We start from the raw sequence: 25,186 nt of genomic DNA, 5'->3' as shown, positions 1-25,186 counted from the left end.
CCTGCTCCCGGTGTTCCTTCGGCTTCTGTTCGAGCTCTTCAAGTTGTGGAAACCAAGGTTATGTTATGCAGTTTTCTGGTATAACTGAGCGAGCTGTCACAAAACTCTGATTCCTACAGACAAGCCCACCGCCGGGTCTGAATCGTCTGTTTTTAAGAGGTAGATGATGAAAGCAGTGCACTGTCAGTGGCATCACGGCAGACAGACAGCCATTGTGGTTGTATTTAGTGCTGCTTTACCTGCTTTTGTACATCCTTAATACTGCTGCAGCTGCGCTTTTAGTTTTACCAAGGACTTTCTTGGATCTTGGTGTAGATCAGAGGTGTCACACATAAGGCCCGAGGGCCAGAATAAGCTCAATAAAGACTCCAATCTGGCCCTGGGGACGACTTTGAAAAATGTGAAGGAGTCCAAAAATTGATGCACTGCTCTACTTTTACCATATTAAGATGTATCAGAGATTAAATGTGTAGGTAAACGTCTTTACACTGCAGGAAAACAGAGTTTACTGGTCCGGCCCACTTGATATCAAACTGGGCTGTAAAGGTAAAGCAAATATTTGATCATGTAAGACTTTCTTATTTATGGGGACAGACTGGAGTGGTAAATGGCAGCTACATAAAAGCAGCACTTGACTTAAGCATATCTGATACCCTGAGGCAAAATTGGAAATCTGGCATGTTTTAAAAGTGGTATGAGTGTATCCATGTATCTGTATACATTCTGGATTATTTAAGCGACAGTTCCAGCTGGAAAATTACTTGCGTAGTTTAGGTTTGGTGTTATTTGGCGAGGTGTAGGTGGGGCAGATTTTATTATGTTGCATATGTTAATCACATACTCTGTAGCTTGGGAAAGCTTGGATATGAGTATCATTATTTCATTATTTATTTATCATCATTAAATATATCTGCTGTATATTTTAGACTGAGACCAAATGCATATAAGATAACGACGTTGTTTAACTCTAAATACGTTTTTATTCCACGTAAATTTGTAAAGAGATTGTATCTGTGTTTGGACATGGGTAATTTGGTGATAGATGTATTTATTGATGACCCTCTGCTTTGTTTGTGTATTTTTTTTAACCTCAGCAGGGGGTCTAATGAGAACGAATAAGGTATAATATATACCGGTGTACTCTGACTTCAGGTCCTTTATTTATAATATAATCTTTACTTGTTTTTGATTGCTTAAAAGTGCTACTGCACATGCATGTATTCATTTCCACTGTATACTGTGTATACTACAGGCTGAGTTTTCCTTAGCAAAACCTTTACACAGATACTCCAGCATATACATTACACTGTCAGTCTATTTTACCAATGCAAGAGTTGCAGACAAGCGTCCAAACACTGAGTTTTTAATTGCTTATGAATCTATTGCACTGCTGGAATTTGACTTGGAACAAAAATGTCCCGACTCCTGTCTCTCTCTCTTTTCCCTTCCAAGGAACTGAGTCCTGGGGCTCCATCACTGCCCGTGTAGCACTTTGCAATGCAGTGTCCAATGCAATACAACATCTAGAGTTGACAGACCGGAGAATTATCCTTGTAATAGCCCAGTTTGTCACTATGCAATCATCACGGCCATTATACATGTTCAAACAAGTTAAATCACCGTCCAAGCGAGCAGCGCCAACAATTATTAGATCTTTATTTATGTTATGTGTCATCACATTCTGGAGCTGATCAAAAGGCTCGTTTTGTGATGACTTTAGTTTCATTTCTACTTCTGTTCACTCACTGATGCATAAAATTTTAGGCCCTCTAAAATGAACCCAGCTCAGTATTTTATATTATCGCATCTTTACATGAAGTTTAATATAATCCTTACTAATCTTATACTGGGCCTTTGTACAGTGCCTAAAGGAAGCCATTTAACTCTCTTCCTTCTTGGTTTATTGGCTGTGCCAAAAAAGCAGAAGGTGGATGAGGCTGCTGCACTCACAGCCAGAGCTGCGCGCTTGACATGACAATATCAGGGAAATCTGCTCGCAGTGACGTCCCACTAAGCCAGAAGTAGAAAAAACTATAAGGCTCCAAGTGTTTAGCCGTAGCTAAACCATAGCTACAGGCATAGCATTATGAGCACTGACATGTGAAGTGAATAACACTGATTATCTCTTCATCATAGCTCCTGTTAGTAGGTGGGAGATATTAGGGAGCAAGTGAACATTTTGTCCTCAAAGTTGATGCAGGAAAAATGGGCACGTGTAAGGATTTGAGCGAGTTTGACATGGACCAAACCATGAGGGTTAGACGACTGGGTCAGAGCATCTTATGGGGTGTTCCCAGTCTGCAGTGGTCAGTAGCTATAAAAAATTGTCCAAGGAAGGAACAGTGGTGAACCAGCAACAGGGTTGTGGGCAAAGTGAAGGCTGGCTGGTGTGGTCTGATCCTACAGATGAGCTACTGTAGCTGAAATTGCAGTAAAGTTAATGCTGGTTCTGATAGAAAGGTGTCAGAGCAAAACAGTTTGTTGTGTATGGGGCTGCAGAGCTGCAGACCAGTCAAGGTCTTCACCAACACAATATTATGCAGCTGGTCATAATGGTATGTCTGATCGGTGTACACTGTAAACTTTGGCCATGTTGCTTATGAGCATCTGACATTATAACAGCATGTATATGACAGAAAATGTAAATAATAGGTCCACGTAAAGTAAAGCCTAAATTAGATCAAAGATTGTAATCTTTTACTATATGTGGGTGAGTTACTGTAGCTGTAGTTAGTAAAAAATGACTTTCCAGCAGTGCGCACCGCATGAAGGCTGAATGACAGTCAGTCAAGTGTTTCAAATTACAGATATGGTGCAGTTTCAGTGGAAGTGTGGAGCTCGTCTTACTGTGGCGCCAGTTTTTCCGAGGGATCTCGCTTACTCTCTCATTCTGGTATTATTATGTCTCAATTGTACTTTTAATTAGAGAATTATGAGACACAAATTAAGGTTCATGCCTTTTCAATTTCAGAACATTAACGTGGTCAATAAACTGCTCTCCAGCTCCCAGCAGAGGATAGCGGCGAGGCTCAGTGAGAAGAATGAGGTGCCAACGCGTTTCATTTCAACCCAAGTTGTTTTCTTTCTAATTGCTTAGTGAAGAAAATGAAGTGGAAGCAGATAAGTAAATTAAGTGTTATTCAGGAAGGTTCAAAGCTCTGTGCTGTAGGAAAGCATCAAGCCAAGAGTCTCTTCAGCATGGCTGCATCCCAGACGCAGGGATACATACCTCTCAACCTTTCCACGCTTCCTCCATTAGAGCATCAACAGAATATCACCTCTTCCTTTGCTGCTTTTCTCTTTCTAAGTGTTTCAGAGCAGCGCCGGGCGCATCTATGTTTTAGCTAAGGCTGAGTGTGATTTGTATGCATGCAGTGCGGTTGCCCTCACTGTTTCCTGGCGAGAATAAGACATCCGTAGGGCAGCCATTCGACTCTGCCAAAATGGAGAGATCCACTAAGAGCCCATGTCAGCTGGGCTTGTTTGAAAAGAGCTTTGTTCACCAGCCCCCCACACCTCCCTTTACTCCCTCACTGGGTCTGTCAGGTGCCTTTCTGTAAGGAAAACACATTTGATCAGTTTATCTATGTCTTTCTCATGGAGTGTGCCAAGGTCGGAAAAGGTTCACAGGTCGTTAGCGTGACCTCAGTTCAGTCAAGACATGATGTGAACTTCAGATCTCAAAGCTTACATATTGCTGTGCGTGAGCTGTAATTCCCACAAATCTCTTAGTTAATGTTCTGCCTGGTGCTTTCCACACTATTTCAACAGATTTATTTCTGTTGTTTTGATATTAAAGCAATAAAAATGAAAAGATAAATTAGAGTAATGACTGATCAACGCTATAGTTCCACTGAAACATGCTGTGCACGCTACCGGTGTGGTGTGAGGTTCCTGTGCCGGCGGGAAAGGAAGACCCTCGGGAATATGTTTACAGCTGAACAGATGTTCCCAGCAGAGCCATCCGTCACACTTAAGCAGTTACACAGTCATACCAAACACCTGCAAAGTACAACCACACGTTTTTATGTTAACACAGTCAAACGGTGCTCTAGAGAAACTTTTTAGTAATTTTTACACCAAATAATTTTTCTAGCTAGTCTGGAAATTAAACTTTTGAGCTAACAGCAGTTAGCCAAAGGGGAAGCTCAACTGTAACTGTTGCTTTTATTTAGCTATTGAATTGAGCACAGGAGTGCAGTTTATGGAAGTTACAAATTCTGATGGTCATTATCATTTATATTTATAAATATATATTTTTATACATACAGTATGTTTGATTTATCTTATAAGGAGCAAATAATATGATGTGATGATGTATTATTGCTTAATCAGCCAATCACATGGCAGCAGCTCAGTGCATTTAGGCATGCAGACGTGGACAAGAAGACCTGCTGAAGTTTAAACTTGGCATCAGCATGGGGAAGAAAGATGATTTGAGTGGTTTTGAACATGGTTGTTGTATTTCAGAGAAAAGTCAGAGAAAAGTCTGACTGCTTCAAGCTGATAGGAATGCAACAGAAACTCAAATAATTAATTATGACTAAGTTATGCAAAAGAGCATCTCTGAATGTGCAGGACACTGAACCTCAAAGTGCTGAACCTGATGCCTACAGCAGTAGAGGACTACTTCTGTTAGCTAAGAACAGGAAACCCGGGGCTACAGCTCGCATGGGCTCACCAATATTAGACAATATAGGATTGGAAAAATCCTGGTCCGAGTCTTGATTTCTGTTGCAGGATTTGGATAACAGGGTAGGATTTGATGTAAGTATATTGTAAACAATATGAAAGAATGGATCCACCCTCTCTTATATCAACAGCTCAGGCTGTTGCTGGTCGTGTAATGGTGTTGGAAATTTTTGGCACACTTTAGGCCACTTAGTACCAACTGAATATTCTTTAAATAGCTCAGCTTACCTGAGTATTGGTGCACACTATGTCCATCCCTTTATGACCACAGTGTACTGTTCGTCTGTTAGTTGTTTCCCATCGGATAAAACAGTTTGTCACAAACTTCAAATCAAAATGGTTTTAATTGTGTGATGGTATCAAGTCAATATCATGGCTCAAAATCTCTGAGGAATGTTTCCAGCATCTGGTGGAATTTTAACACAGTTCTGAAGGAATCTGGTGTACATACTGACCAAAACCACAGCCTGAATTTCAGCACACAGATCAAATGCTCCAGGTGGTACAGATGCGTCATTGTGTGAATATATTGTTTTATTCATTTCATCTGTGAACCATATAAACAGGCTCAGTCTTCTATTGGTAACTTTAGAAGTGTGTGTATGAGTACGCCTGTTTTTGAATCTGTACTGCTTTTTTTCAAATTTATTGAACATTCACATAATTAGGTCTGTTTACAGAGAGTTGAGGTTTACAAAATCACTTCCAGCAATCCTGCTTTTAAATTCTGTGGGCTCCCTGACTCATTGTTGAGACAATTAGCTCACCGGAATAAGCTATTTCTTCCAATGACATTAAGAGGGATTAACTGAAAGAAGTGAAGCCATCCACAAAAGAGACTGAATCAGAAATCGCTATTGCAGTCACTCCCTCCTTTCTGTGCATCCAGACGTAAAGGAAGAAAGACCATCACTTAGGAAATTCACCTACCTCCTTTGCTCGGGCCTCCTTTAATGGCATCACATGAGCAGCGAAAGTGACGCAACAGCGTGGAAACCGCTTTTGCTGTTTTGCGTTTATAGCGCCAATCACCCCAGGGGGGCTGCTTCGACTACCTCTAACCCCCACCCCCATCCCTCGACTCCCTCTCTCCTTCCCACCAGTTACATCACTCATCTTTTCCTTTCTCACAATCAGATCAAGGCGTCTGAATGGAGCACTGTGAACACTTTTACTGTGGTGTTCACTTGTGTAACAAGATTAAGCCATCTCCTTTCCTGCCAGACTTAATCAGGAGGACTTTGAGATTAATTGGAAGCCCGTGTCGAGTCAGTGCAGCTGTTTTTTCAAGACTAATGTGACTGTGTTCTTTCGTCCCCGCAGATCTTCACTGACATGCCCACACTGCCTGAAACAGAGCAACACCTTTGACCCTTTCCTCTGCATCTCATTACCGATTCCTCTTCGCCAGACGAGGTGAGCAGTGCTGTTATTTTCAAAAAAGACTTCTGTCTATTTTCTGTTTTTTCTTGTCAGAACGACGAGTAGAAACTCATTCACAATAGTGATGTGGACCTCTGATCATTACACTGTTCAATTTGACAAATAGGTATCTTACAATACGTGATATATATTAATATTCATATGTTTTCAAGTATTCAATTTGATTGATTCAAATTGTTATGTTCATTCTTCATCTCCATATTTTTCTTTTTAGGGCTCTGCCAGAGTAGCTTTGCATGATTTGCAATTTTGTGGAGCTCTGTAATTCTTCCTGTGTCTGAAACAAGCTAGCTTATCTCCATTCAAGCTAACTTTCTTCAGATTGGCTACACCTCACAGAAGCTTTGAACATCATATGTGCAGGGCTTCTATCCTCACAGGTGGATGATTGTTCCTGAGATGGTCATTTAAAGGATATTCACTCTAGAAAAGTTCTCATAATGGTCTTATTAATAAATTACATTGTAAATAATTGTGCACTTGTGCATTGGACTAGGGTCACTACTGTTGTCACTTCTGGACCCTACAGAGGTTTCAAAGGCGGTCCAACTCCTCCAGGTTGGCACATCAATAAGTGCCGTTGCCAGAAAGTTTGCTATATTTCCCTGCACAGTCTCAAGAGCAGCTACTCTGGGAGAGCTGGACAGGGCCATAGAAGGCCCGTAACCCAGCAGCTGAATCGATATCTGCTCTTTGTGCAAGGAGGAATAGAATGAACACTGCCAGAGCCACAGAATGACCTCTAGCAGGACACTGATGTTGATGTCTCTGACCAAACAATCAGAGAACTAACTGAATAAGGCACAGGATCCAATAGGAACCAACATCCCCAAGGGGGCCTCGTGCTCACTGCCCAGAACCGTTTTGCCGAGCCAGATTTGCATTTGCCATAGAATACCAGATTTGGCGGATGCACTACTGGCACCCTGTGCTTTTCATAGATGAGAGCAGGTTCACCCTGAGCACATGTGATGCACATGAAAGGGTCTGGAGAAGCCATGGAGAATGTTATGCTGTCTATAACACTGTTCAGCATGACCAGTTAGGTGGTGGGTCAGTGATGGTATATCCATGGAAGGACTCACAGACCAGCTAAGCAACAGCACCCTGACTGCCATTAGTTATCAGGATGAAATTCTTGACACTACCCTGGTGCAGTGGGTCCAGGATTCCTCCTGGTGCACGAAAATCCCCAGCCTCATTCATCCAAGCAGTTCCTGGAGGATGAAGGAATTGATACCATTGACTGGCCCCACGCTCAACTGACCTAAATCCAATAGAAGACCTCTGGGACATTATGTTTTGGTCCATCCGACGCCACCAGGTTGCACCTCAGACTGTTCAGGAAGTCAGTGACATCCTAATCCGAATCTTGGACCACACCATCCGTCGTCTCATTAGGAACACTCCTTGATGTTGTCAGGCATGCCTACAAGCATGTGGGAGCCAAAAAAACTAGTGAGCGCCGTTATGAGTTGTTGCAATTAAATTTCACCAAAATGAACGAGTCTGCTGCATCGTCACTTTGATTTTCAAGGTATCTTTGAATTCAGCCCACTGTAAGACTGTAGGTTGATCATTTTCATCTCTATCAAACGATGTGGCATCCTGTAGTTCTTAGCACACTACCCAGTCCATATCAGCGTGATTATTTTTCCTGTTGAGATCTAATGATTTTTGAACGTGTTCCTCTTTTTTTTGAGCTGTGAATATTTTGTTATAAAGTCACAGAAGACTTTGACTAATAGCAATATTGGTAATTTTATATAGATATTGCAAAAAACTGCTATTTTTGTGACCACATCGAGAACCTGATATTGTGACAGCCCTCATCCAGTCTCGTTCATATCAAAATGCTCCAACAGTAGGAAAACTGTCTGATAATGAGCATTTAGAGCAGTCTAAATGCTGAGCTTTTGGCTCACAGGGATTATTTTTGCATACATAGAGCTCATTATTTGAAACTTTGTCCATGTTTAATATGTGAATCCACTACTGTAACAGTACATACTGTATGTGACAGAAAATAAGGAAAAGCATGATAGGTGCTCTTGAAACTTCAGGCAATAAAACACAAAACAAATAGGGATACAATTAGAAAATAGGATGTACAACACCCAGCTTTGTTCATGCATTACATACAGTAGGAACACAGGTCATTGTGGAGCTGAAGGGCCTGGTATCAGAAAGGAAAAGCTAGTGGGAAACCTTCTCCGCATTAAAACAATGTGTTATTCAAATTTACATGAAAACAACCACTTCTCCTCCACGTTAGATTAACGAGGCCCTGAGCCTGTTCAGGAAATCCTGACATTTTCAGGGAGGGGTAACCCATTCCTCCTTTTTTCAGCCAGTGCCTCTCTATTTATGCTTCAGGCTTTTTTCCCCTTCTTATCAAAAACGCAGATATGCACATGTACATATCTACAGATATGCACATGTACATATCTACAGATAGGTGACCAAGACTTTCAAGTTAAGAGACTTTCACAAAGTTTTTGCTGACATGGATTAAGATGGGTTGCTGCAAAAACAGAGCTGTGGGAGGGGTCTCTTACAGGATGAAATGATATGAATCATATACTTTGGCCATAATCACTCAGGTCAACCCAGGTGAACACTTGCAGATGTCTGAACCAGCGTGTTAGACAGTACTCTCTACCATCGTCATCAATAAACCAGTGAGGGAATATCTTTTGGAAGAATGGTGTCTATCCCTCCAGTAAAGACTTTGGAGAACCAGTGCCAGGGAACACTAAAGCTGTTTTGGCAAAACACAGTGATCCAGCACTTAACCTTTTATTTTATTTTATCACCTGTCTTTAGCAATTTGACAAAAATCTGGCTCTTAGGCACTTACAACACACTCCAAATGCTTGCTTTTGATCTTTACTGTAATGTTGATAGTTTTCTAAAAACGACATGGAATATTTTGTCTCCCACAACTTGCCTGTTCTCATGTCCTGTCCTGTGGAGGTGGACTGTTAGTAGTTTAGATAGTGAAGCTCTTGCTTAGACAGCTGGTGTGAGTTGTAATAAGGTAGGTGATCTACGCAGCCTGGAGTGTTTCCCAGTATCCACAGGAAACAGCACGAAGTGTTTCTAAACCCGAGAGCACAGTTAAGAATTTGGGGAAATAGGCTTACTGCTGGTAAAACTATGTGTGTGTTTGCGTGGGTGGGTGTGTGTGTTCGGTACAAAACGAGAGCTAGGAGCCAGTTAGCTTAGCTTAGCATGAAGACTTGGGTACAAGAAACGGCATTTTAAAATGTAAAATTAGCAATTCAGAGTTTTACAGGGAGGAGTTGGAAGGGTGTTACGTGGCAGACTTTTTCTTAGGCCATGTCCACACTAATATGTTTTCGTTTGTGTCATGTGACCAATTATACTAAGATGGCGCAGGGCAGCAGTTGTTTTGTTTGCTTTCAATTGATTGAAATTTTGACAGCCCTATTAAAGATTATTATCAGTTTGTACATGCTCCAGATAGCTTTTCTTCAAATTCTTTTATTCTCACTCACTTTTGCAACTTTGTTGTTTTGTGTTACTCGCAGCAACAACTCCACCTCATTGTTAGTCCATTTATAAAACTCGGTGCTTTTCCTCAACATTTTGATCGACGTTTCAAAGAGCTGGAAAGTAAATAAATGGCAGACAGAAATGACGCAGGTCGAATCGTCTTACGTTTCATGCATGCGCCATACAGTAACCTAAGTGTTGAACAACTGTTTGTAAATGACTGAAAACGATAGTGTGGACGCAGAGTGTTTTTAGACGAAAAAGCCATTTTCAAATTTATCCGGATTAGTGTAAACTTTGCCTAATAGTGGCTTAAAACAAACAAGCTATAAGGCGCTAATTTAATTTAAGCTTTAATGATGTGTGAAAGTTGGATTTTGTTAAAGAGCCGGGCTAGTTGTGTTCTTTCATGCTAGCTAAAACCTAGAGGTGGGTGGATTGATCCAAATATCCAAACAGTATCAATTACAGCGCTGGTATTGGTATCAGATCAATACTAGGTTGATAGGATCAACTTTGTTTCTTTCCTTCAGTTTGTAGCCCACTGAATTCTGTTAAATAAATTATTTTGGGGGAAATAAAACATATACCTGAAATATGCACAATGAATAATGTCCAAGCCTTTTGTCTGTTTTATTTATAGCCTTAAACATCAGAAGTCGACCCAGGTCTCCAAAAATCCCACTTTCAAAATACACGAAAAGCTTAAAACTGTGTTTTGTTGTTACTAATTATATGGAAAGTAAAAATCACAGTGATTTAGCGGTCATTAAAATGTGTTCAGAATGTGCAGATTGATGATGATTCATCTCGTAAATCGTGACACACTGCTCTCCCCTACACAAGCTGCCTTTATAGGTTAAAAGTATCAGGATCTGTATTTGGTATCAGATTGATACCAAGCTTCAAAAGCCAAGCATTAACCTGGCTACATAATGAAAGGACAGAAATGGGAGTTTTATCAATCTTTCCATTTCACCTTCAGCAAGAAAATAAATATATATGCATATATGTGCATTTCCCAAACTGCAGAATAAACTGGTTTAACATGAAGACGTGTGTCTGATTGACAGCGTTTGTTGAGACCTGAAAATAAACATCACATCCTGTGAGTGTAGAGGTGTGCTGATTCATCACTAAACATTTGCCTTTTATTATCCATTCTTTTAAATAGTTCCTAGAAGTTCAGCCTACCTCCCGTCTAATTTAGGAAAATGTTTTTTAAGAGCTGATTTCTCATGGTGCGCCAGGTTGACAGTGCTGCGTTTCCAACCTTTCTTTTTGGTGTGCAGTAAATAGGTTGAGAGAAAAAATACATCAGAAGGAATAAACAGGGGAGAAAACAGATGGATTGTCTTTTAAAGAATTCATTATATATTTCCCTGTGTGAAGAAGTTCAGCACAATCACACCCAGATCATGTCTGTAACCATAAACACATACTGTTTGTCACCAAACCAACATTTCCTCGGCTTGACGATCCAAACTCATCCATTGGCAGTCTTGTCCTCGTTTGCTATTGTTTACACTATATTTAAGAGTAGATCTCATGGATTTTTTTCTTTAATATATCTAAACTTAAACTCATCTGGTAAAAAATTATAAAATATAATTTTAATGAAAAACTTGGAAAACTCAAAAGCACGGATTTCAGAATGGTGCCAGTGACTAGAACATCTTTGGGGAGTGACCTCTAAGGCCTGCAGGCAGAGCGTCACACATGAATCTGGTAAATTATTATCCAAAGAGCTAAAACAGATCATTCTACTATAATAAAAATCATCTACATATAGCAAAGTTTTATATTAATGTCTGTTTGTCCAGGACTGGCTGCCCATTGTCAGATTTTAACAAACAGAATCAAAAAATTTGACCACAGGTAACTTTTAGAGCTGCATCTACAATCAGAAAGAGATTGCACAAATCTGACATACTTGAAGGCGTGCTGGGGGGAAAAATCCTTTGATATCCGAAAAGGGCATCAGTTTAAAAACTAAAGCATACTAACACCACAGAAGTCCACCAAGGAATTGCTTTGAAAGAAGAAATGTAGTTATGAAACTAGACTTGAATCCCCAGGAAATATTGAAAGGCCTTTGAAACATTCAAGAAAACCTAGAAACTAAATGAACTTAACATGTAAAAGTGGTGAAGATTTTCAGTCAGCTGATTTCAGAGGAGGCAGACAGTTATGCAACAGTTAGTAGTTATTTCTGCTAAAGAGGACGATACCATGCCAGCTGGTGTCTTGGAAGCCAGAACCTTCTTACTGTGGGGCAGCAGTGCTAACCGCTGTGCCACCACGCTGTGCTCAGTTCAATTCAGTCTTATTCATATAGTGCCAAATCACAACAGTGCCCCGAGGCACTTTATATTGTAAGGTAAAGACCCGACGACGGTGGAGAGAAAACCCCAACAAACAGAGCAAGCAGAACAAAAGAAGAAACCTCCATCATGATGAGTATTAATGATGAAATTAAAACTGTTAGTGAAGAGCACATTTCAATCCCCAGTACAGCGGTCATTAATAGCAATTAGGTTGTTTTGTTCATAATGGCATGAAATGTCTTTAGCATAAATTACTTCCTTTGACTGTGGTTTGTTTGAATTCTCCAATTTCCTGTCCAAATCAGCAGAGCAGGAGTAAAAGCACCAGCTCACTAGTTTCAAATAGATAAAACAACACTGTTTTTACCTTACAAGAGCCAGAAAAGTCCGGTTGTTGAAACTTTAACTTGATGCTAGCATCAAGTTAGTTATTGAGCCAGCTTCAAAGTGCTGCTAGTTTATGCATCACTTGATTGCTTATTGCCACAATATATTTGATATGCTTGGGAAACAAAAGGCCAGCAGGACCCTTAGAGCTCTCAAAAACATAAAGTCAGTGAACCCAGAACATAATGAAGTCCAGTTCAAAATGAATAATTCAAATAACTTGAGCGTGTTGTGACAGATAAACTGTATCAGAACAATTCTGGAGGCGGACAAACTTTTAAAGGTGGAAATTACTTGTGACCGTATACAGTTAGGTCCATAGGTTTTTGGACTATGAGACATTTTTGAAATTTTGCCTCTGTACAAAACTACACTGGCTGTTAAGTCAAACAACTGAAATGTCACTGGAGTGTAGACTTTTAGCTTTAATTCAAGTTGTTTAATAAAAGTATTGTATCAACGGTTTAGGAATTACAGATTTTTTTTATACATAATGGTCTGATTTCAGAGGCTCAAAGTATCTGGGCAGAGGACTGACAGGCAGATTGGTGAAGCTGTTATCTCACTGTGCACTAAGCAAATTGGAGATCTGCAGTACTGAACTTGTATTTGGTATCAAAGCTATTGCACACATGGGCATCCTCAGGGTCTCCCCAGAATGCACAACATCCATTCTTTCAAATTATAATTTCCATGATGTTTTTTTTATTTCACTGCTTATTCATAGGTACACAGCTTTTAATTAGATTCCGTTTTTAAAATGTATTAATTTTTTAATTAATTCAAGTTAAAATCTTAGCATCTTCAGCTCAGCCTTCTGTCATTTTGTCCGTGCCACCGTCTCCAGACCGTACGTCACAGCAGCTCTCACTACCATCTTGTAAACCTCTCCTTTCACTCTTGCTGCTATCCATCTGTCACAGATCACCACTTGTCTCTGACGTCCATCCATCCATGCGTTCTCTTTTCATGGTTAAAATATAATGACTTAAATGTTATTTTATAGATTAGATGTGCATCTAAAAAATGCTGATAGCAGAAGTGGAGTATAAACCTCAGTAGAAAGCTATTGGACATATTAAAAAATCCACCTAGAGTCTAGAAACTTTCTAGTATTAGACCAACTTGTGTTCAATTTAATTGTTTTAACAGTTTTTTTCTTTCTTACAATTTCTTTAAATCTCCAGGATCATTTTTCTTATCTGTATCGTGAATATTTTGCTGTATTTCTTTTGCTTTAATCTTTTTTTCTGATTAAAGAAAAATCTGTCATCAGCCTTTCATTCTTAGACATAATTTCTCTTGCCCACAGACTTCAGGCCATAGACTCAAACAGGTCCCTTACTGAGTTTTTGTACCTCCTCAGTGAGCTGTTATTCAGAGAAGCCATTATGTCCCAGCACCGTATGTCAAAGCTGCCTCTGTAGAGGTCAGAGCCGAGCGCTCCCCGTTTTTAAAAATGCAATAGAGATTCCATTATTTCGCACACATAAAACTGAGTCCTAATGATCTATTATTAATGTTAAAATGTATTGATTTATTCATGAAAGTCTTCTTTTGTCCCTTCTTGGCCGTAGAGGAGGCTGCAGTAGAAATGGCACAGAAATCAAAATAGAAGCCGCCCCGTTGCCCGCCGTCGCTGATTGTGTGTCTTTGTCTGCGGCAGGCCCTTGTGTGTGGTTCTGGTGTTCAGCACCAAAGGACAGCGCTATCTGCGAGTCGGGCTGGCTGTGCCGCTGTTTGGCTCTGTGGCCTTCCTGAGGAGGTTGGTGGCTGACGAGGGGAAAATTTCTCCCGACCAGGTAGAGTAAAGCAGGGTGTGATTGTAGTTTTCTTACTCCGCCTTTGGCTTGAATTTCCTCTTGGCTACAACACATGAAGTAAATAATAGTAAAGTCACTTCCTTCACCACGTTAAAGGATCTACATCAAGGAACCAACTGGTGTTTGCGTGCATATCTGTTGGTCTCCAGGTGATCCTGACAGAGGTTTACTCCACTGGTTTCCAACGCTCCTTCTTTGATGAAGACGACCTGACTAGCATAGCTGAAAACGATGTCATCTATGCCTTTCAGGCTCCCCCACTCTACATCAGAGGCGGCTCTGCACGGATCTCAGGTATGACTGAAGCAAGTCCGTTTTTAATCTAGATTTAAACATATAGCATGCTATTTTCAGTCACAACAAAGCACTCACACTGTCTTTGAGTATTAGAACTAATTTGTGGTACAGCATGGATATATTTATACACATTAATGTGCAAGTACACACAAGTCTGTAAGCAAACAAGCTCATTTTATGAATTTACTTTGCTTAATGAAACCGTTAGGGAATGCACCTTCCTGTAGGGGGTCCTCAGGGAGCACATTAACAGCTATATAACTTTACAAAGAGTGCAGTGAATTACATCCCCCGTGCAGGCCTCCCTTGTGCTATCAGATTTATGTCTTCATTTCATCTATTTCTCAGCTAGCAATGTAAAATGTGTTCTCAGAAGTCCTTTAGTGCACAGTATCCCCTTGTTTCTTTGATTTGTGTTGGAAACAAATAGGTTCTGCACGGTCGTCCACTCTCACAGGGCTGTAAGTTCCAGTCGTGTCAACACTGAAGGACTCCTTGAAAAAAATGTGACTTTTAGTGCTTTAATTTATGTCGGTCAGTGACCGTACAGAGCAGTGCTGCCTAAAACGAGGTCCATGTGACAGTCTGTCTGGTCTCCAGACTAAATCTCTTGGTTCTCACTGGCTGAGTCAACATCGACGTTCAGCACTTTTCCGCCCACACGAGACTGTCCCATCATTCACTGAGAAATGTTTGCCCCGTGAAAATAGATGTAAGATATTATTATGTTTTAAGGAAATTGCAAGATATGTGTTTGTTTGCTGCCAGACTTACACAATGTCTGCACAGGCTGTGAAGAGTACTGTGTTAGCAGAGCAGCTTAGGCCCTCCGTCTGTGCTTGCACAGGATGTAGTCAGGCACCTGTAGTGCCAGTAAACACACAGTCTCAGTAGAAGTCACGTTGATTAAAATAGGTTTTTTCCATTTGCACGGGCTGCTGGAATATGAAAGAAAATTGATATTTTGCTTATTTTTCTAAAATGCTAATATTTTTTTTCAATTATGGTGTCACTCTGTCACAGTAAAATCTGTTTTTAAATGATGCATCCATCTGATAATGGCCCTTTGGTATAATAAAGTTATTTGAGTAAAGCTCCTCTGCTAAACATTGTCTCGCATTATATTATGTAATGTCTCGGCCTCTGTTTAGCCAGCTTTTCTAAGAGGGAAAAAAACTGGCAAAACCCAGTGTAATGGGCTACCAGATGAGAAGCTTTTATTTGCTCTGTTACTCAAAGCTGAAATATAAAAATACTTTACTCTAAAAGGGGTCAATGATACGAAACAGCAAGCAGCGGGCAGATAGAGGATGTTGTACGCAGTGTGCAGGAAAATTAAGTGTTAGGCTAAAATCAAACTCTAGCTCTCCCATCTTACCTGCTCTTCAGTGGTTGCCTACTAACTCAGTGATGATGAAGGACTGCCTTCATCCATCTTTGCATTCAGAGTTTCACACAATGACTGCCTATCATTCAACCTGATTGGTGCAAACGGATATTATACAAGGCTACTATCACTAGCTTGTTAGCATGTTAGCTTTAGTAGACAACACAATACATAGACACTTTGCTAGTTCTTGCTAGTATAAAAGGCGGGATGAATCTGTGCTTTTATGCTGTTTATGCCAAATTCTGACCCTGCAGCAAAAATCAAGACTTGGCTAATTTTTCCAATCTTCTGTTGTCTAATTTTGGTGAGCCTTTAAGAATCGTAGCCTCAGATTCCTGCTCTTAGCTGACAGGAGGAACACTCAGTGTGGTCTTCTGCTGCTGCAGCTGACCTGCTGCATGCTGTTCTGCACACTTTCTTCTTCTTCTCCTTGCTGTTACCAAATAGGTATTTTCCCCCAGATAAATGATGCTCGCTGGATATATTTGTATTAACAAGCAGTTGAACAAGTGTATCTAATAAAGTGGCTGGTGAGTGTGAAGGTCTTTAGCATAACCTCGTGTTATGAGTTGTTTGAAGTGTTTAATCTACAGATTTTCATTAAATATCCTACATATATAGGTACACTCCTCTATGTTTAAATTACTTATGTGCACAATTCATAAGTAAAGATACTTTGCTCAATTAAATTTTTATCTGATTTCATTTTAGTCCAGGAAGACAAATGTTTTCGGTCTTATTATTAATGCAATAAAAATGAAATTAAATCATGAGCAAAGTATGAGCTATTTTTATTTTTGTGCTATTTTAGTGCTATAGTGTTATATTCAAATAAACAATACTTTATTGCTTTTATCTTTTTAATGATTTCAGTGATTTCTAATACTTTTACACAATCTGGCACAGTCTGCAATCATTAACAGGTCTGATCCATGAGCGACGTTTATTTAACTATTCATAAATGGTAAAAGGAAAACAAAACTAATTTTGTTGTTTAACTATATGATATGATAACCAACACTCACCAGGGGTCTGATTGAAGACTCAGCCCAAACATTTTTCCGCTCAGTGGTCATGAACGTTGCATGGACCAGTGTGGATTTTACCCTGACGCGTTTACTTTAAGTAGCTGAACAGATCTAATACAGCTGGTGTGCAGTTAAACCCCCCAAAAAATGTAACCCTGTTTTATAATCCTCAGTTGCACTGATGCAGTTGCACTGATGTGTGGTCCCTGTTACTCCTGTTTTTTGATTGACTAATATTTACTTTTTCATGTAGTCAATATCATGGTAACAGCTACTCAAAGTCATAAGTTAGCGTTATATCCAGCAGATGTGAAGTGCTGTTAGAGACAGCATGAGGTGCTCACTAAAGAGCTGTGATGAATGAAAAAATTGTGTGCTGTGGATTAAACCAAAGTCAAACCCATGATGATGTGACCTTTCCACTCAGCACTCCCACCATCGCTGCTGCAGTCTTAAAATTAATCTCTTGCATCATATTCCCGCACGATGCTTATCACCTGCCCTGTATACTAAATTCGTCATTGCATCCTATGATTCACATCTTCATGCTGGACGACAGAATTATGACCATCTTTTATTAATTAGGATTTATTTATTGGAATACTTTGTTTAATTCATTTCAGTCTCACTTAAATTGATGTCTTAATGTTGAGATTCTTTAATGTTACTGGTAAACAACTAGGTTGGATTTACATTAAAAATGTAATCTTGACACATTTAAGTGAAGAGGAGTCTTTCCTGTTTGGGATCTGATGGTGCTCTGACAAGAAATAATGAGCACAATATCATTGTCAGGAAGATTATTGCCAGGGGTTAGACTTGAATAAAGGAGCGCCTGCCAGAGAATACTTGGAAACAGATATTTGGCTTCCGCGGTTATATATCCATCTCACACGTTTTTCTTTTTGTTACAAACATAGAACAGTTTCTGCCTTTTTTCATTTATTGCCAAGTTTCAGTAAGATGACATCATCTCCCATACTGTAGTCTGTTTGAACATTTTCTTTACCGTTTACTGTCTCATTATTTTACAGCAAAGACTGATTTAACATCATCATGTGAGCTTTCTTAATCTGCACATCCTAAAAACTTAGAGGATCTAGTATGAAATCTGCCAAGGTATCAGTTTTTTAACAATTCCTGCTTTCAAAACATGTAGACTTTCAGATCTAGTCATGACAGCAGCATGTAGTGTTTTACAGAGGAGCTGATGAACACACCACCCCCCACCGTATTTTCTTGGTCCACAGTGTACCTTATTTTGATTTTCTGATGCTTGTCTTGTATTCCTTTATATTAGCCAACATCCTTGTGCATCTTGCTGCACTCTACATGGACATCTTCACCTTTCTGCACTCTTTCTGAATAATTGGCAAAAAGTATTACTTCTGTAGTTATAAACAGAATGTTTTATGTTAGCTGACAATGACGAGTGCTGGAGAATTAGAATTGGAATTTTTCCTTTAAAAAACGTACCAATACCACACTCTCAAAACACCTTATTAGACATAAAAATGTATATTTGGAACATTGTACATGAAGTACCCAAAGTAAAGTAATTATTTTCTAGAACAAGTGTTATATGGATTGATTTTAATGATGCAGATGTTAAAGGCTGAGCTTATTTTAAGTACTTTATATTCTGTTAACTCTACATTAATGCATGCAGAGCTACCCACTGTGACAATCACTTTGATTGAATCAGCAACCAAATGTAGCTTCTTATTCTATTATACATTTGTAGTCCTGTGAGGAGTGTGTATCTCTAAATAAGCTGCTTTTAATGAGCTCAGAAAAAAAGAAAGTTATTTTAAAATATCTTATTAGTAAAAAAGCACTTGAGCACTGTGACATGGTTAGCTGTAAATTTCTACAGGTGGATGAAGGATGTTAATGAAAAATAAAGGTGGTTTATTGGCAAAACAGCAACTTTACATTTTGTCAAGTGATTTCTTAGAGATGCAAATATAGAAGAACTTTTGTGCTCTGAACCTGTTCGACTTACCTGTTCTATTAAAACTTACAAGGCAGGATTGACATTTTCTGTCCAACTAGCCAACCGTAGCCACAATATGGCAGCAGTTCACAGGATTTTGCAAACAGGTAATAAAAAAAAGTTGACATTACAGAAGACTACCGGTTTAAGATGAGATTGCTTTTACTTTGGTTTTAATTCATGTCTGTTTTAAATATTATTGGACAAGCACTGCCTGCCTTGCTTGCCCAGTCAGAATGCCAACGAACCATGCAGGCTATAAATAGGAGGTAGGTTTGCAAAGCTAAGTGTGTCCAGTGTTGGATGGTTTTGGGGGGGTTGAGTCAGTTCAATATAAGGCTAACGCAAGGTTAATTTTATCTCAGGATGTTAGCGCTTGAGCCAACTTGTTCACAGCATTCCCAGAGTATGATTTATTTGGTGTCCCTATATCAGTAGGGCATTACCATCCAAAACGTCACAATACTATGCTGCATTGATTTCTTTTCCTCAACCACTCGACAGTTGTACCACATGTTTGTTGGTATTAGTGGTTTTGACTAAAATTCAATTTAATATTCAGTTTTATTGATCAGCGCCAAATCAAAATAGTTGCCTCAAGGTGCAAAGGTAAAGATCCTACAATTAACAGTGACAGAAATCTTTGATCAGTTTAATGAACAGTAAAAAACTTTGTAGATCCCTTTTCTGTCAATAGCTACTCCAATAATATACTTGAAATTAAGCTAAACTAAATACATTAGTAAGCTTTACTACTAATGTATTTAGTTTAAACTTTGCTTGAATGTCACACTTAAACTTATCCCCTGTTTACTGTGGAGAGCGAGCAGGAATAACAAAGCAGTCAATCGTAATTATTTGCCTTATGGTGGTTATGACTAACAACAGTCACCCAGAAGCACTAACCTAACTGTGGACCTACAGTCTTGTTGAACAAACAGTTTAGGTCAAATCAAATATTTGGCGGTATTATTAGCTTTCCCAATAATGAATGGAGCATTCGTTATGAGTAACATCTGTTCAGCCAAGCCACTGCCTTTCACTGCTTTGTTTATATGATTGAATCTGTTAAATGTGACAATAAATCACTGTGGAAGATAAGGTTACGCCTAAATGACATCAGTTCACTGAGACACACAACAGCACCAAGCAGGTCTGAAATCAAGCTTTGACAGCTTTCACAGACAGTCTTCCTCCTTATGCATCATATTTCCAGTGCTTAAATTTTTTGTCATTAATACATACTTCTTATGTAATATTTTACTACAACTTCAAAGCTGTAAATGTGCATCTGTTACCTGACTGAAGCTCACGTCTGACTGCCTTTCTTGTTCAAAGATATGACTGTGCAGACTGCTAATGGAAGGGAGGGATAGCTGTTGCTGTGGGTAGAGTATATCCCATTAGGCGTAGAGGTGTTTAATTATGGGTTCTCACATAGTCTGGCTGTGTTTAGTGAGGCTCAACCTCTTCATCTGTTTGACAGTGAAAGAAGCCTGAGAGTGCAGAGGAAGGAAGAGTTTGCCGGCCTCCTGCGGTTTCTTAGAATTAGTTAGAGGCTTTTTGAGGATAAAAGGTCAGGATCAACAGGTTTGTGGTTTAGTGTGGTGCACATTTGTGTGTTATAAATGTCTCATGGTTGCACTGTAATTGCCTTTTTATAGTATGCCTGTGGCAATAGACATGTTCAGGTTACATGAATGAAAACACAGTAAAATAGATACACACTGAACCGTTATTCATCCTGGAAACAAGGTTTAAAAAATGATGAGAGCAGCAACAGAAGCTTTAAAAAATGCCTAGAAACAGTTCAGTTTTTGACAGCTTAAAATAAAAAAACAGATTTAATAACAAATGACAGGTAGGTCTCCTCCCAAGCACCCCTGTATAAATCTTAGTGGGACGGGCCAGAATATGGCTTATGAATTTCACTGCTGTTTCACTGACATGTTTCATGGGGGATCTAAAAGGAGATTTTTACCCATAAATCATTCCCCTGAGGTCGCCCCTCATGTAAATGGAAAGCTCCTAGTGAGCAAGTTTTATCGCCTGCTTGCTTGATTAGGGCAACATTAGGAAATCAAAAGCTGTGCATATTTATTGCGCTCAATCGCAAGGTCAAGACACTGCAATCAAAAGTTTAATGTTTCAGTTGTGGTGGTTCATAATGTAGACCGACTCATTTTGAAGAGACCTGCTGTCTCTCCTTCGTACAGTGCACAGCTTAATGCCCTCACCATCCAACTGTATGTGTGTGTGCTGTCCAGTCTTCTTCCCCTCCCCTCCAACCAGTCAATGGCGGTGGCTTCCCCTGCCTGTGCCTGGTTCTCCTGGAGGTTTCTTCCTGTCAAAAGGGAGTTTTTCCTTCCCATTGACACCAAGTGTTTGCTCATAGTGGGTCATCTGATAGTCGAGGTATTCTCTGCATTAATGTAGGCTTTTTACCTTACAAAATAAAGTGCCTTCAGGTGACTGCTGTTGAGATTTGGCCTTATGTGAATAAAACTGAATCAAACTGAAATGACTTGAATGTGTAAGAGGAGGCACGTTTCAGTACAGGCTTGCTGCCTTACAACAGTCTCAGTAACATGACATTTGCTTTGTCATTGAGGAATCATGTGTTAGGTGTAAACAGCATTGTTTAATGAAACATTGTTGTATGGGAACACAGCCGCTGTGGTCAATCAATACCGTCTGCAAGTCATTTCACATGTGATTTATTGCCGTGAACTTCTGAATCACCTACTTATGTGCCAAGCCTGAAGGTTGTCAGCTGTGTGATGGGAAAGCAGCTCCACTGACGTCACATTAAGCAGGAATCTTATAATCTCCGCTTTTCCCTCATTCGGTCACACTCCTCTGTGTGTTGGTACAGACACGAGGGGACCGAGCGAGAAGTGGCGCTTCTTGGCACCCCACCAGGACAGGATGTGGAACAGAAGCTGTATCAGATAATACCTCCTGCTGAGAGTGCAGGCAGCCATTGGTCCATCTGTTCTCCCCTCTGAATCACTGTTCCCCAAATAGAAAGTTGCTGTCTCACTACTTTATATATCTCAATTCTCCTCCTTACTCCCCGGTAGAGGTGTTAAGTTTCATGAACACATTCTCGGCACATGAAATCAGTTCGGCTTCCTTTCAAGAGCAACATGTGAAATATTTGGTGCTGTAAATGCAAAGTTGTTAAAAGCTGACTCATTTTAGTGCCTCTTTCCTCTTTTGAGCACGCTCTGCTTCTCAGACTTGTGTTCTCCATCCTCTTCCAGGGTACCATCACAGCCTACCATCATCCCCATACGCCACAGGTCCTGAGGGTCAGAGGTTACCCCCATCTGGGACATTATCATCAGAGTTCCTCAACCAAGGTGCTCCCATCAAGATTCTGCTGCTGGTGTGCAACGCTGCAGGAGCCGGCCAGCAGGCGGTTAGGTAATTACATCAATAGGCTGCTCACTGTAACTTCCTCTCTCACAGCAATTGTTCTGTAATAGCTTAGACATCATACCTAAGCACAGCAGACCTGTCAAACGCTCGCTGTGTGGGAGTGTGCCTGGGGTCCCAGTAAGAGTGATACTCTCCATGGGAAGAGTTTGGAAGATGACTTCCTTAAGTATCACAGTTCATCTACTTCATCTCTCAACTTTAACTTTATTCGCTCCACAACATTTCCTCCTTGCCAGGTCATACATAGCTTAGTCATGGCCACTGTAGTCTAAAAACGCTGATATTTCCATCTCCAGTCATTTAGGACGATCACATGAAATCAAGAAGGTCCTGAGGTCGAACCCACTAGTGAGACTGGGCCTTTATGTGTGGCGTTTGCACCCTCTCCTTATGTCTATGTGGGTTCTCCAGCTTCCTCCCAGTGACGTGCATGTTAGGGTACCAGGCCTAAATCAGTTGTAGGTGTGAATATGAATGTAAGTGGTTGTGTATGGATGTATAGACGGATGGATGGCAGAAGTAAGACCCCAGGAAAAAACAGAGGAAGAAATGAGATGGTGGTGGGTTGCAAAGCAGCTTGCAGATGCAGGAGCAGTCTAAGCAGCTTTAATTTCATACATTGTCATAGTTTTAACAAGTGAATACATATAAGAGCATTAGTCCATTGGTGTCCTGCCATCAAGTAGTGGACAACTTAATGTTGTGAGGTTACACTTTAAGCTGAACATTCATCCGTCCTGTTTTATCCGAGGTACTAGAAAAATGGAATTCTAAGCTCATGGAAGTGTCTTGTGTTGGATGTTACATTTGCCAGTGTCGTCAGTAGGGATGGGTATCGTTTAGGTTTTATCCGATACCGGTGCCAAACCGGTACTTTTGAAACGGTGCCGGTGCTTAAACGGTGCTCAAACCGGTGCTTAAAGAATGGAGAACACAAAATTGGTCCAAAAACCTCTCATGTTCAGCTGGTTTTTTGTAAAAAGATAACAATGTTAGCCTTTTTTGCAGCTATAGGGCATATATGGTATCACTCTTGGCTGGAAGCAGTGCTTAAACAATGGAAAAAACACAAACTTTGTCCAAAAACCTCTCATGTTTAACTGTTTTCCACTTTTTCTTTGGTCATTTTAGCCTTTTTGGCCAGGGTGAAGGGAGTATCTGCCATCAAACAAGAAGACAGCCGCATGTAACTACTACGGTGTTCGCTAGTTCACCTTACACGCATTAATGTAATAACGTGGTTAGCCTACTCAACGTAAATTACACACGAACAACATGAAGCTACTCACGCAGAGGAGAACGGCTGCTGCTGCCATCATCATCCGTCATCATTTCTGCTACGCTGACAGGGCTAGGGGCCAGGACTCTCCTCTTCGGGTTTTTGGGGGATGTTGCTAACTCTGGTCCGATAACAGGCACCACACCCGCAGTAGATGTGCACGGTGTGAGGTCTCGCAGCAAGCTTTCAAACACGGCGCATTTCTCGGCTTTAAAAAAAACCCGCTATGCGTCGCCAGGTGTTTCATCAGATTTGAGGTGTTACGTCCTTTGACAGTATCACAGTATCAGCTTAAAGCACTTGTTGCAGGCTGCTGAGTTTGCATTTTTTGCTGTGAAGTACAGCCAGACTTTTGACCGCTTCGCCTTGGGCATTTTTAACCTGTAGCTCTGCTCTAAAAGAACGTATGTACCTGGCCCCGCCTACTATCCTCGGAAACGTAAAATGATTGGCTAGAATTGACTCAGGAAAAAAAAAGCACCGAAATAAAGCACCGAAATGTGCGCTGCTTTTCGGTCTGGTTACTACCGTTTATGTCAGAACCGGTGCCATCATGGCACCGGACACCGGTACCCATCCCTAGTCGTCAGTTTGTCCATACTATAAAATGCAGGCCTATACTTTAGAATTTAAAATGTTTCCTTTCTTTATTTTACTTATAGTTTTTATATATTTAGAAATAATGAATCCAGGAAGTAGCCACTTTTGTCCTTTAAACCTAATCAACTTCAACGAACTCGTGTTTTATACATAGCCTTCCTCGAGGGAACCACTTCAAGGTCAGATTATCTCCCTGTCACAGAAAAGGCTCACATTTCACTCTGTGACTCAGTGAGATGAGTTTCAAATCAAACGACTGAGGACTCTGACATCTGGCGCTATACACAGAGATCCATCAGACACTGTGACAGAGTCCAGAGAGATCAATATAGGTGAGCTCGCCAACGCGGCTGAGAGAAAGTCCGCTCAAATCTATAAGGGTCGGCCTCTTCGTTTCTCCTTCAAACGCCTCTCTGCCATTGCTCAACCCACCCACCTATCTCGTTCTCATCAGATGACAGCAGGAGGACTGTGCAGCGCCAAGAAAATGACATTGGAGTCACATAGTTGTTTCACTCTTTTTAGTCGAGCATCACAGACACATTTCTGAGCACCAGTGTGAAAACTTGGAACTGTGATGGGATATTTTTATGTGTGGAAACCCAAATGTGTTACTTCTATTAGCAATTTGGTTCTTTTGCATTTTGCTTGTAGATGCCAATTCTCACACCTGTCGACACAAGTATAAAATATAGACCTAAAGTATGACCCCAACTCTCACATTTCTTTCATGAAACTTCCAACATATTGTGTGAAAGAAATAATACACAGGGACCTCTGAAGGTAAGGCTATCTGTCACAAAGCATAGAGCAAGACATTTACATTTCATACTGCTGGCAAAAACAGAAAAGCAGCTTTCAGTGAAAGAGTCCACATCATAAAGGCCTGCAGACAGCACGTCAGGAGAGGGGCATGCTTGTTGTAGATGATGGCATATAGTGTGCTGGCATAATCTTAACC

General features: G+C 40.3%; 1 protein-coding gene across 1 annotated transcript in view; it reads left to right on the top strand.

Moving 5' to 3' along the window:
* The window catches only part of usp43b (ubiquitin specific peptidase 43b), an 86,459-nt gene that overhangs the window by 34,320 nt on the left and 26,953 nt on the right, over nt 1–25,186 (top strand). The window contains exons 4-7 of the mRNA XM_039611242.1: nt 6,016–6,108; nt 14,035–14,170; nt 14,341–14,485; nt 22,169–22,331. Coding sequence (XP_039467176.1) covers nt 6,016–6,108; nt 14,035–14,170; nt 14,341–14,485; nt 22,169–22,331 — 537 coding nt within the window. The remainder of the gene's footprint in view (nt 1–6,015; nt 6,109–14,034; nt 14,171–14,340; nt 14,486–22,168; nt 22,332–25,186) is intronic.

This window comes from Oreochromis aureus, linkage group 4 (assembly GCF_013358895.1).
Source record: "Oreochromis aureus strain Israel breed Guangdong linkage group 4, ZZ_aureus, whole genome shotgun sequence".
Classification (NCBI taxonomy): Eukaryota; Metazoa; Chordata; class Actinopteri; order Cichliformes; family Cichlidae; genus Oreochromis; species Oreochromis aureus.
The sequence above is the reverse complement of the archived record's forward strand: the minus strand, read 5'-3'. Positions and strand labels throughout refer to the sequence as shown.